Source organism: Larimichthys crocea, unplaced genomic scaffold (assembly GCF_000972845.2).
Source record: "Larimichthys crocea isolate SSNF unplaced genomic scaffold, L_crocea_2.0 scaffold417, whole genome shotgun sequence".
Lineage (NCBI taxonomy): Eukaryota > Metazoa > Chordata > Actinopteri > Sciaenidae > Larimichthys > Larimichthys crocea.
In genome coordinates this window covers 181,595-195,580 of record NW_020855421.1, presented here as the reverse complement: position 1 = coordinate 195,580, position 13,986 = coordinate 181,595, and the positions used below count along the sequence as shown (strand labels likewise).

Here is a 13,986-nt window from a genome sequence, read left to right as displayed (position 1 = left end):
GCCCGTTATGCTGATAATTAAATATTTTATTAACGTTGAGTTTAACTCAGATCATTAACAAACTAACTACAGTTCATGTATATTTTCATATCATATCTTTATTGTATATTGTCGTATCGATACGTGTCTCCTTTGGGTAAAGTTTGTAATGAATGTTCATATTTGAACTCTTCAGTCTCGTTGCAGTCAGATCGACTGTCCACAAACATTTGGACATGTTTGAATTGATAACTTATTTATACATCACACACTGAACCCTGACGGACCAGACGTGGTCCAGATTAAACCCAAAGCTTCCGTAGGGGAGTGCGTCAGTCCTGAAGGCCTTTGTGGCTCAGTCAGGCGTGACCGTCCGAGTGTGGAGGAAGTCTGCAGGCATGTTTTCATCTCGTCCATATCAAGCAGATTACGGGCGGAAATACCTGACGGGATGGCAGACAAAAGAGAAGTCAGTATCTAGGGGGTTACACGGAGGACGCCAAACCCGGTCTGAGGCGAAATGCGGGCGATGGCAGCAGCCATTGTTATTATTAGTATTGTTATTACCAAGTTTGTCTGTTGTGAGCTCAGCCTCTTGAAATCCACGTAAACCTTTATCTGTGAAAACGAAGCAGATTAGAGATCTTCAGGACTCAGGTGAACACCTCATGAGGGAACAGGTGAGCAGGTGTGTCAGGTGATCAATAAACAACAATAAGCCGTATGATGAACTGGCGACCTGTCCATGGTGGACTCATGCTGGGATCGGCTCCAGATCCACAAGATCCTGCAAAGGGTTGCAGGGGGTGGTTATAGGTAGGAATGGAAAGATGGATCCAAAACCAAAAATGGTGACGGCCACAATGCCAAACTTGAAGCTTCATGGTTTCCTCAAACCACTGATGAAGCATTAATGATGATTCTGCACTTCAGGCAGTTCACGACTGTTTCAACAGTCGCTTGTCGTTGGCTCTGTTGACGTGTCACCGTACAAACAGGTGTGGATCAAAAACTGAACGTCGCTGCTTCAGTCTCAGGTTCTTGGTCTTGTTCGTGCTGCTGTCGCGTTTCACTGGGGAACCTGAACAGAACCATCGTTAATGTTTTTACTAACACCTGTGATTTTCCTGTCAAAGTCTGACCTGTTCAACGAGCAGTCAAGGTTTTCTTTGCTGTACTCAATGCATCAACTGCAAACTGAGTTTATTTCCGTTACCGTGACAGTCAGCCGCCCCAAATAACAAGTTTATATATTACAACAGAAAACCTGCATGTACTTTACTTTTTAACCCTCTGGACTCCACAATCACAAGTTGTTTTCATTTATTTCTTTAATTTGATACCAATTCTGTGACTTTTGTAACGTTTAAGCAGAGTTTGAGTCAACACTTCAAACTGCTGATATGTGTTAAAGTCACTGATCCGCTCAGTCCAAGCTGCCGACTCTTCGGTGAACCGTCCCCCAGAAAACAGCCTCCGTCTGGGCCGTGAGAACCAAGTAAGTCGCTCTGTCAGAAACAAACAATGATGTGGTCGTAGGTCGTGTCTTTGGAAAACATTTATTGGATTTACGTAGAAAGTCACCGTGACCCAGGCAGGAGTTTGAACCAAAGAGCACGACGTGAATCAAAGCTCTGAGCACATGAAGTTGTTCTTGTTAAGACGCGGTGACTGGAGCCATTTTGTTTGAACAGCTTCAACTCGGGCTGAACTTTAAAGTCCCTTCAAGCTTCCTGTTAGATTTGTAAGGAGGTCAAAGATGCCGTGACCTCTGACCCCAAGCACCTTCAGATGGACGTTTTGAACTGCTTCGTGTTGTTTTCTGCTGCGTGCAGTGAAAGAACTTTTTATTCATGAAAACTTTTGATTTGACAACTTCAGAACTTTTCAAACTGGATCAGATTTTATTCACAATATATTTGCTGCTTTTTCCTCTGATGTCCTCCGACGGCTTCAACTCTCTGTGATCTACACACTTTATGATGGACACCTTTAGCCTGATAGAACCAACAGAACTGGGCTCAGCACCTAGACCGGAACGGGTTGGAGTACAGCCTCTGAGACCAGCAGTGAATAACGTCACAGTCAAACCCGGCAAGAAAACCACCTGATAGGCTGCTGTGTTCACTGTTAGACTGGACACTGCCGGTTCAGAGGTCTGTTGCTGTGTTCACTGTTAGAACTGGAACACTGCGGTTCAGAGGTTTGTTGCTGTGTTCACTGTTAGACTGGACACTGCTGGTTCAAGGTCTGTTCTTGTGTTCACTGTTCAGGACTGGACACTGCCGGTTCAGAGGTTCTGTCGCTGTGTTCACTTGTTAGGACTGGACACTGCCGGTTCAGAGGTTCTGTCGCCGTGTTCACTGTAGACTGGAACACTGTGTCTCAGAGGTTTGTCGCCGTGCACTGTTGATGGACACTGCCGGTACAGGTTCTGTCCCGTGTTTCACTGTTAGACGGGACATGCCGGTCAGAGGTTCTGTGCCCGTGTCACTGTTAGACTGGACACTGCGGTTCAGGGTTTCGTCGCCGTGTTCACTGTTAGATGGACCACTGCCGGTTCAGAGTTCTGTCGCCGTGTTCACTGCTAGACTGGACACTGCCGGTTTCAGAGGTTCTGTCGCCTGTTACTGTTAGAACTGGACCTGCGGTTCAGAGGTTCGTCGGTTCACTGCTAGACTGACACTGCGGTTCAGAGTTCTGTTCCGTGTTTACTGTTAGACTGGAACACTGCCGGTTTCAGAGGTTCTGTCCGCGTGTTCACTGTTAGACTGGACACTGCCGGTTCAAGGTTCTGTTGCTCGTGTTCACTGTTAGACTGGACACTGCTGGTTCAGAGGTTCTGTCTCTGTGTTCACTGCTAGACTGGACACTGCCGGTTCAGAGGTTCTGTCGCTGTGTTCACTGTTAGACTGGATATTACATCAGAAATAACTTAATGTGATTGTCTTTCTTCAGCCGTCGTCCTGCATGAGGCCGTTCCGTCTGTCGGCTGGTTACAGCTGCATGTTCATCCTGTTAGCTTTAGCCTCTTAGCATAACATCTTTCAGATCCTTTTACAGGATTATTGTCAGTCAACTAGAAACATTAAAGCAACTTTGGGTTGATTCATGTACTCGAGTATTTGTTCTGATTACATTACTTGATGATCAAACATCAAGTAGGTCACCAACAGCAGACATAAATAATTAAATTTGTTTAATGAGATAATGTAGTGATGGTTAATCAATGGAAAATCAGCGTTTGATGACTTGAAATAAAAACCTTTGGACTTCTGTCAGAGTTGGAGAGTTAGATGTTGAAGGATCTTGTTCTCTTTTGCAGAGTTTGAACCAAAGAAGCTTCAAATCTCTCTCAACACAAATATCGGTGATGTAAAGTCTGCTTCGGTTTGTGGATCCACAGATGTGACGGATGACAGCACCGAGCTCAAAGGTCAGCGTGCATGTTTGATTCGTCACTGCAGCCCGGTTTGAGCTCCTGACAGCTCGGGATCACAGTCAGTGTTGGACGGACGTGACTCACCGAACAAACTGTTAGACAGACGAACAAAAAACTGACTGAGAGCTTTATGAATCCAAGTCACAGAATGATTTTTATATTTATATTTTATGTGTTTCATTTGTCCGGTTTCTTGGCGTAACGACTTACGTGACTCAGAAATCAGTCGTAAAATGTCACATTCATTTCTGTTTGGTTTATTTTTATTTCAGTAGAAAACAGTAGGTAAAGGTTACAGTTACATCTAGTTTAATTAGTTAATAATTATTTAATATAATTGCATAAGAGTAAAAAAGCATAAATTACACAAAGTGTCTCTGGTTCATCCTTTTTTTTTTGATTATTCATCTTTACTGACGTTTTTATTTGTCATTTTGTTCATTTAAGAAGTTGTTGGATGTTCACGCCCTTCCTGGAGCTGAAGAGGTCTCAGTGAATATCTCAATATACAAATGTAAGTTATGCTTAAGTTTTATATCTATATATTTGCTCAGATGTTGGAGCTAACGCTCTGAAGAAGAAATGTTGAAATGTTGAAACGTCGTGATGGGCTAACCTGCTGAAAGCAGCACAGTACACAGGAAGTACACAGTGTACTAACAGAAGTATCTGAAAGAGTCAGGTGAGAACATTGATACCAGCTGAAACTACACGATAAATATGAAGCTAAATTATCCCACCCAGCACGTCACAGATGTTTTTCCTATTTTGTGGTTTTACAGCAGAATTCTGATCTTCTCTATGAACGATGCCTACATGAATTCAGAAGAAGCATTCTGGTGCAGCTCAGGAGCTTCTGTGTCGACATCCAGTAACCTGTTAAACTGTATTCATGGATTTTACACATTTATGTAAATCTTTATTGACTTCAGCTTATACACAAAGAAGTGTTTTAGTTTAGCCTAGCGTTACTTTGACTTTTAATATCAAGAAATAAACTAAGTACACGTTTAACCAGCTGATATATTTCAGTGAGCCGTTAATCACGGGACTCGTGAGGATTTGAATCATTTGTATCTGTTACAGGAAACATGTGAAGATTTGGGATCTTAATATTAAAGTGACATTATACATTTGTAAAGAAACTTTACGATACCGTAAAGCAGGGATGTCCAAAGTCCGGCCCGGGGGCCAGTCACGGTCCGCAGTCAGATTTCATGCTTCATTTTTATAATATCTAATTTATGGCCTGCTGGGTTGTCAGACACTGTATGACTGAAGGCTTTTATTGTTGACATGACTGCCTGTAGATGTGACACTAAATGTGACTTTATGAATGATCTTGTTGCAGAGAAGAGACCATAATAATCATAATAATCATGTTTAAAATGAACATTCAGGTTTGTATCAGCTTCATTCAGTTTAACGTGTTCGTACAGTTTGTGACAGAAACAAGATCTGCTGTTAGATTTGTTCACGTCTGGTAATTTTTCCATTCTTAAATGATGTATTGGCCCCCGGACATCTTCACCTCATATCTGACCTGCTGCCGTAAAGCAATGTTTTAAATCTGTAAACAAACGTTACAATGCCGTAAAGTGACATTGTATATTTGTAAAGAAAAATTATGATGAAAGAATTAAATAATTAAAAATCTCAAAACGAGGACGTCAAATATGGGGTCCCCCAGGGATCAATTTGAACACATCTGAACTACAGGAAACTCTGAATTACAGAAAATGGACGTCTGGTTCAAGTGTAATCGATTATCTCTTAATATAAGCAAGACTAATTATATTGTGTTTAATTCCAGATCACAAACATCTTAAGATAAAAGTTCCTCGGGGTCCTCAGACGAGTCCTTAAGTTTAAAACGTCATATAGAACATTTAATAATCCAATTTAGCAAAGTACATCGGTCTCTTCTTTAAAATAAGACATCATCTACTCTACACAGAACTTTGTTTGAGCCACACATTATTATTGTAATGTCATTTGGTGCAACACTTACCACAGTTATCTGCAAAGCTTAGAAAGCCTTCAAAAAAAGACGACTCCAGCTGTGTCGTGGTCACACAAGACCTCTTTCATCGCTTTGGTCTTCTCCAGTTGACTGATTTAAATCTATCATGACGCCTGTGTGCTGCATCAAATCATTCATAAAACCAACCCTGGACTATGTGTGCTGGTTCCGGTTTGCGTCCTCGGGATGCATATGATATCCGGAAATAAACATATAATCACTGGGAAAAAGAAGACTAAAGAGTAGCAGCTTATCTCTTATTATGATGCTGTAAATAAACATTATGATGCTGTAAATAAACATTATGATGCTGTAAATAAACATTATGATGCCGTTAATAAACATTATGATGCCGTAAATAAACAATATGAATATTCTGTAAATAAACATTATGATGCCATGAATAAACATTACGATGCTGTAAATAAACATTATGATACTGTAAATAAACATTATGATGCTGTAAATAAACATAATAATACTGTAAATAAACATTATGATTCTGTAAATAAACATTATGATGCTGTAAATAAACAATATGAATATTCTGTAAATAAACATTATGATGCTGTAAATAAACATTATGATACCGTAAATAAACATTATGATGCCGTAAATAAACAATATGAATATTCTGTAAATAAACATTATGATGCCATGAATAAACATTACGATGCTGTAAATAAACATTATGATACTGTAAATAAACATTATGATGCTGTAAATAAACATAATAATACTGTAAATAAACATTATGATTCTGTAAATAAACATTATGATGCCGTAAATAAACATTATGAATATTCTGTAAATAAACATTATGATGCTGTAAATAAACATTATGATACCGTAAATAAACATAATAATACTGTAAATAAACATTATGAATATTCTGTAAATAAACATTATGATGCCATGAATAAACATTACGATGCTGTAAATAAACATTATGATGCTGTAAATAAACATTATGATGCTGTAAATAAACTTTATGAATATTCTGTAAATAAACATTATGATACCGTAAATAAACATTAAGATGCTGTAAATAAACATCATGATACAGTAAATAAACATTATGAATATTCTGTAAATAAACATTATGATGCTGTAAATAAACATTATGATGCCGTAAATAAATATTACGATGCTGTAAATAAATATTATGATGCCGTTAATAAACATTATGATGCTGTAAATAAACATTATGAATATTCTGTAAATAAACATTACGATACCGTAAATAAACATTAAGATGCTGTAAATAAACATTATGGTGCTGTAAATAAACATTATGATGCTGTAAATAAACATTATGATGCTGTAAATAAACATTATGAATATTCTGTAAATGCATACACTGACACACTGCAGCTTTAAGTTCAGTTGTGAAGCTGCAGCTCTGCAGTAAGTTTAACTGGTTTGAGGCCAGTCTGTGGTGGATGTGACATAAAATACCCGCCCCTTTCTCTTGGCCCCGCCCCTCTGGGCCGCCTCAGCTGCCAAAACAAGCGCTCACCGCTGACCTAAATACTACAGACTCTCTTAAAGCTGCAGAGACGCAGACAGACAATTATTATTTATTCATTTATTTTGTAACATAAATCATCTGATGTGATCGTTAATATATTAATAAAATGTTGATTCATTACTGAATGATTTTAGCTTTAATTTATCGTTCAAACATGTTAGATTAAGTGAAATTAAGGTAACATAAAGCCTGTCTGATTATAATTAAAGATATCATTAAAGACAGGTGTTTGATCCGAGTTTGTTAATGAACGACACTTTACAGCCTCCAACAAACGTTCATAAAAAAAAAAAAATCATTTCAACAGAGAGAAATAAAAATAAATCACAAAACAGTTGAAGAACCTTTAGGAGCCATTAATAAAAAATAAAATCACTTCCTAATGTTCTTTTTTTAAAGTTCATTAATGGCTAACGAATGTATTTAAAGTTAAATCAGATCAACGTCATTTAAAATGTTAAATAAACTCGATCATTTAATTTGACTCCTCGCAGAGATTCAGACAGTTCTGTTATATTTATTATATTACAAACGTCTGCGCAGTGCCCATGTTTTTCTTCTTTAAGAATATGTTGATTATTATTTTATATGTATATTTTTAACAAAAACAAACCTCAGTGACGAACGAATTAAAGAAGGGATGAAAAACTTTTAAAGCTCATTTAAACAAATCAAACCAAATAAATCCGTCGTTCACTCGATTTCTGAGAAAATAACTCAAAACAATAAACTCTATAAAAATATAAAAATATCAGAACAATCCAAAATTTCACCCAGGAGCCTCCGTACAGTGTTTCCCGTGTGTTTCCCGTTTCCTCTGCACATCATCATCAGGACAAACTTTCAGGTTATTTCATGGTTTTTAATGTTTAGCTTCTCTGGAAATAAAAACAGAAGCAGACAGCACAGACTTCAAACAGGCGAAACGCTAACACACGACAAAAGTGCAAAAAAATCAAATGAAAACAGAAAATACATTTTATTATTTTATTATTTATTTATTTTTTACAAAACCAAAAATGTTAAAAAGTGACAAAAACAAAACAAAAACAAACAAACTCGACTGTTTGTGCTTTTATTTTGAAAATAACATCCTGTTTTTTTTTAAATAAATGTTTACCAGCATGTGTGTGTGTGTGTGTGTGTGTGTGTGTGTGTGTGTGTCAGCAGCTTCCGGTCAAATCAAATTAAAACCTGTGAAATCATTTACAGTCGAACAGGAAGTTTCTTTATTTTGCAGTAAAAAAGCTGGAAACAATGAAACATTGAAAGTTTCCGTCAGCAGGATTCATGTTTGTCTTCATCGATCTGAGCGTCTTCGTCTTCGTGACTCTTTTCTGCTGCATCATCTTCATCTGTGTTTTTGCAAAGGCAACATTTATTTGATCTGATCGAGTTTCCGACAGCTGACCTGAGACCTGAGGACAGACCGACCCAAAACAAAAAACATGTTTCATCTTCAAACTTCTTTATTTATTTCTATGTCTTGTGCTGATTAGTAAAACTTTCTGCAACTTTCAAAGTTAATATTTTTGCTTCAGAGCTACTAAACTGTTTTACAGTGCAGTGGCCGGTCACGTGATGATTTTAAAATGACAACAAATAAATTCTAAAGACGTGAAGCTTTGATGTTTTACTTCATGTGTTTCATTCTGCAGCACCGACACGTCTCTGTAAAATAAAATAATAAAATATCGTCACATGAAATTTAAATATCGGTCTCAGGCTGATTTTTAAACTTCCTGCAGTTTTTATTTCAAAAATGAAAAATAAAATATATTTTTTTAAATATATATATATCAGGTTTAAAAAACTCCAATTGTATTTTTTTACAGTTTGTTTTTATTTTTATATTTTAAACCATCCAGATAATTTAAAAACAATAATCTCCATGACGACAGGAGGCTGAGGGTTTGATCAAACCCATCAGTCATTTAATTAATTAACTAAATCAACTCATTTACAGTAAAAACATGTTTCATTTTTAAATAATCAAGTCAGAATTTTTTTTTTAGTCTTTCTGTAAAATATCGTCACGTGAAATTTAAATATCGGCCTCGCTCACTTCCTGCTGAGTTTTTAAAAACATTTAATATTTAAACTTCCTGCAGTTTTTATTTAGAAAATTAAAAATAAATAAAACATTTTTAAACATTTTTCACGTTAAAAAAATGTACCTCACCAATTTTGTAATTTTTTACAATTTTGTTGGATTATTAATATTTTTCAGCTCCTCTGTGCCTCAAATAATCAAGACAAAAATAATAAAACTAATATCCATTTAACTAAAACTGTCTCCGTGACGACCGAGGGTGCTGGAGGAAGCCCGTGAGAGCAGCTGAAAGCTCAGATGTTTTTTATAAAGTCAGACATGAAACTTGAACCAATCAAAAGATTCATTAACTCCAACTCAGCTACTGTGGAAACATAAATAAATATAAAACAGTGAGCTTTAATTTTGGAGTCAGGTGACTGCAGGAGTTTGTTTTTATTTTTTTAAGTTTCCACCTGACGTCTGTGCGCGTGTTGACGCAAGGCCTGATGGTTAATTTGGAGCCGCTCGGTTTGTCTTCCCCCCCGTAAAAAGAAACAAGAACAATAAAAACAAACGAAGGTTCCAGCATGGAGAGGCCTCCGTACTCTGACCGGAGCCCCGGAGCTGAACCGAGCCGGAGGAGAGGCCGCAGAGGACGGCGGCGGCGACGCACATGCGCAGGAGGCGCTCTCTCTCTCTCTCTCTCTCTCTCTCTCACACACACACACACACACACACACACACACACACACACTCACCAAAATAAAACAATAAAACGTTTTTCCAGCTGCTGTTTTTGCATAATTTTACACGTGGAGAGTTCCGTTCCAGAAGCTTGAACATCCTTGTTCTGGTTTTCAGTCTGGATCTTGGACTTTGGAAGGAAACTCTCCACAGAACTTCTGATTGTTCGGCTCGACCTGAGTAAAGATATGCTGCTGATTGTTCTGCTCGTTTTAAGGCTTCGCTTCTCTGATTGTCTCAAAATCCATAAATACTGATCAGCACTGACACATAATCTTAAATTACAATAAATACAAAACATAAATAAGACTGAAGGAAGTTACTGAGTCTTTGTACAAGATATAAATAGCTGTAAATATTTCCTGTCACCTTTGGTACAGTCTCTGAGATTATGGCCAAAAGGAAAGTTTCATTTTTTCTCTTCATATTTTTCTCTTTTGATATTTACCACTTCTTTTTTTTTTTTTGCCCTTAAACGTGACGTCTCTGCGCGTCCTCGCGCCCGGTGCCGGTGATTGTCAGTTGAGGAACGCGCTCGGGGTCACCCTCTTCTGATGGGACAGCACCCCGGGGAACCCCGCGGACACGCCCGGGGAGAAGGCCGGTAGGGAGCTGTTTCTGAGCGAGTCCGACAGCAGAGACTGCGGGCCGCCGAAGCCCGGTGCGCCCTGCTGGAGATGCGGCGGTGGAGGCGGTGGTGGAGGAGGATGCGGCGGGCCTCCTCCTCCCGGTGGCCCCGGTGCCGATGCAGCAGCGTGTTGGGTCCCTGAGACAAAATACCCGGCGGTCTGACCGGAAAGCAGCCCGACCGGCGACGTGCTCATCCCGTAACTGTTCGTCAAACCCAAACTCGCCGACCCGCCGAGGATGGAGCGCCCCAGCTCCCCGTTACTCAGCTGCTCCACCGCGGGCAGCAGCGACCCGTAGCCGGCCGCCTGGTTCAGAAACCCGGGTGAGGATCCGTTGTAGTGCGGGTGGTGGTGGTGGTGATGGTGCAGAGACAGGAACGGAGAAATCTGCCAGTACAGCGGGTTGTTCGCCCGCTCGTTAATCCCCAAGCCGAGAGGAGCGAAGCGCAGCCCGCGCTTCATCGCCAGCTTGCCCCGGGATGTGGCGGAGCGCCGGCGGAGCTTCCCGGTGGTCCCCCCGATGAAAACGTCGTCGCTGCTCGGGTCCAGCATCCAGTAGTTCCCCTTCCCCGGGTCGTCGTAGTGCCTGGGCACCTTCACGAAGCACTTATTGAGGCTCAGGTTGTGCCGGATGGAGTTCTGCCAGCCCTGCTTGTGCTCCCGGTAATACGGGAAGTTTTTCATGATGAACTCGTAGATGCCGTTCAGCGTGAGCCGCTTCTCGGGGCTCTGCCGGATGGCCATCATGATCAGGGCGTTGTAGCTGAACGGGGGCTTGTCATATTTCCCGTTTTTCCCGCTGTTGGTGCCGTTCGTATTCTGCTCCGGTGTGGCCTTAGCTCCGTCCCCTCCTCCGCCTCCCCCTCCCCCGCCCTCCTCCTCCTCATCCCCCTGCTCCTCCTTGCCCGGTTTCTCCGGGTCCAGGGACGCGGTGGCCGTGCAGTCCACCTCCGGCGGCTCCAGCGACTTGTCAGAGTCGGAGCCCGGGGAGGGAGAGAGAGTCCCGTGGATGCCGACCACCGCGGCGGCGGCGGCGGCGGAGTCCGGTCTGTCGCACTTGGAGGGCAGCAGGAGGCTCTTGATGCTGAAGGAGGAGGACCGGTGCACGGTCGGTGGCTCTTTCACATCCTCCATCCCTGCTGGCCCGAAAAACGAGGAATAAATAATAAGAATAAAAACAACAACAACAACAACAAAATCCGCGCTCGTCCGTCCGCCTCCGTGATCCCGACTGGAAACGAACAGAGAGACAGAGGAGAGAGAGGAAGGAGGGTCAGGAGGAGAGAGGCATGGATGGAGGGAGAGAGAGAGAGAGAGAGAGAGGGAGAGAGAGAGAGAGAGCGAGCGGGAGGCGGGTGAGGAGAAATGAGTAATTAACGGAGGTTCGGCTCGGAGAGGAGGAGCTTCTCCAACTTGGAGCTTTTATCAACAGATCCTCGCTCGGCTCCTTCCGGAGACCTTTAACGTCTCCAACACGCGCCTGTCGTCGTCTGCTGCCTTTAATCTCTCCTCCTCTCCTCTCTCCTCTCCTCCTCTCCTTTCCTCCTCTCCTCCTCTTCTCCTCTCCTCCTCTCCTCCTCTTCTCCTCTCCTCCTCTTCTCCTTAAACTAAACTGCTCTGTGCCGTGCGTCACGCACATGCCCTCCTCTCCGTGCGTAAAAGCGCACGGTTGTCTGAGGTGTGTGTGTGTGTGCGTAAAGGCGCACACGGTGCCTCCTCCTCCGCTTTGTTGTTAATAGTTTGAAATCATGTCAGCAAACATTGCGCGTGCACGAGGCTGTGTGCACGCGCAATGTTTTGTTTGTTTGTTGTTTGTTTAGGAGGAGGAGGCACCGAGCGCGCCTCTATTGTCTCCAAATAACAATCATTGTGCCGGACACGCTGCAGAGCTCACACTGTGACCAGAGCGCCGCCTGTCGGCTGCAGGAGGAACTGCAGCCCAAAGAAATCAAACCAAACGTTCTCACACACACACACACACACACACACACACACACACACACATAGAGAATAGTTCTAATGCATTTTTTAAAATCTCTTTTTTTGTAGAAAATTCCTGAGATATAAGAAAATAACTGACTGTGATTGTCATTTAATTAGTCCAAAGTGGAAAATAAAATATTATCTGAGAGTAAATATATACAGTGTACAGTATATATATAAATATATGCACAATATTTTCTTCATGCTGGAATTAAAAGCATGTTAGAATATAAAAAAAGCAACATCATTTTTACTTATTTTATGTTTTATTTAAAATAACTGTGTGTGTGTGTGTGTGTGAGTGTGTGTGTCTGTTCACTGCTGTTATTGTACATTATACTGAGACGTGCATGTAAATATTACAAACTGTGTTAACACGACTGCAAACTACGACCTCAGACAATATATATATATAATATATATGTAAATATATATATATATATATATGAACCTCTGACTGAAGCATGATGTCTGCACAGGTGAACCTGATGAACAGGCCGCGCTGAAAACTGTTTAAAGACTTCATATTTTTTAACAGAGATTATTAACAGTGAATATTAAATTAAAGGTCAAAGATTTAATGTTACTTAATTTAATATTTAAATGAAAGCTGCCAAAAAAGAAAAAAAAAAGTAAATTTGTGTCGTAATAACGTGAAACCAAACATCTAAATCCAATGAGACGTTTTTCACATCATAAAATATTTCAACATTACAACACAATGAAATTATTGACATTATAACAGGAAATGTTAAATATTGTTTCTTATCATAACATAATAAATGTGGCTGCGTCTTTATAACCAGAAACTTTATTAGTTAATGTTACACTGTGAAAAGTTTCATGTTAAAACATAAAAATAAAAATAAAATGTAACGTGAGGAGACAAATACTGATATAACATAAATCATGAATATATATCTTAAAGTTTTATGTCGTAATAATGTGAAAACGTCTCGTAACCATAAACTGTTTTTATCTTTGTAGTTTGGCAGCTCGAGGCTCCCGTAGCTGAACATTTATTTAATTTAACTCTTCAAACATTTGAAGCAGATCAGCAGCTCGTTAATGAAGTCAGCTGGTTATTGAGTTATTAATAAAAACAAACGCTTTAACTCAATAATCCCAGAGCTGAAGACCTGCAGCTTCATAACGGAACTTTAATTTATAATGTAACTTTAATTTGTCATGTAGATGGTTTTTAATTATTCTGAGATTTAATGATTTTATTTTATTTCATTTGCAAAAACAGGAATTCATAATCTGACGATTTAATTAAAAATATTTCACAGTTCGAGCTTCACTGACACACTGAGCTGTGATCACTGTTTGTTTACACTGACTTCAGATTTTCTATGAAAACAGATTACACACACACACACACACACACACACACACACACACACACACACACACACTCCTCCAATCTGCTGTGTTAAATCTGTGTTTTGGTGCCAGATGGTGTTTCTGTTTAACTGGATCAGAACCACCGACAGAGACTCTGTTTGGGCTGCGTTCACAAGCATGAACACACACACACACACACACACACACACACACACTGAAATGAATTGAAAGACCTGAACCTGTCTGACTGCCCACTTATCCTGTGCAAGAGAG

The 13,986-nt window shown here is 40.2% G+C and overlaps 1 protein-coding gene and 1 long non-coding RNA gene across 2 annotated transcripts in view; one reads left to right on the top strand and one right to left on the bottom strand.

Annotated features, from left to right (window-relative positions):
* LOC109138648 (uncharacterized) overlaps positions 1–4,918 on the top strand; it is a 5,332-nt gene extending 414 nt beyond the window's left edge. The window contains exons 2-4 of the long non-coding RNA XR_002041991.2: positions 3,305–3,415; positions 3,869–3,935; positions 4,204–4,918. This is a non-coding gene — a long non-coding RNA (uncharacterized LOC109138648). The remainder of the gene's footprint in view (positions 1–3,304; positions 3,416–3,868; positions 3,936–4,203) is intronic.
* A 4,245-nt stretch (positions 4,919–9,163) lies between these two features.
* On the bottom strand, positions 9,164–11,676 carry LOC104937937 (forkhead box protein G1). The gene has a single exon (XM_019259501.2). It carries the CDS (start codon positions 11,515–11,517, stop codon positions 10,273–10,275), a length of 1,245 nt encoding a protein of 414 aa, XP_019115046.1. The 5' UTR covers positions 11,518–11,676; the 3' UTR covers positions 9,164–10,272.
* Positions 11,677–13,986: the final 2,310 nt, after the last annotated feature.

What these genes read in the sequence shown, in the direction of transcription:
- LOC104937937 (XM_019259501.2), bottom strand. Translation starts at nt 11,517, where the DNA reads ATGGAGGATGTGAAAGAGCCACCGACCGTGCACCGGTCCTCCTCCTTC.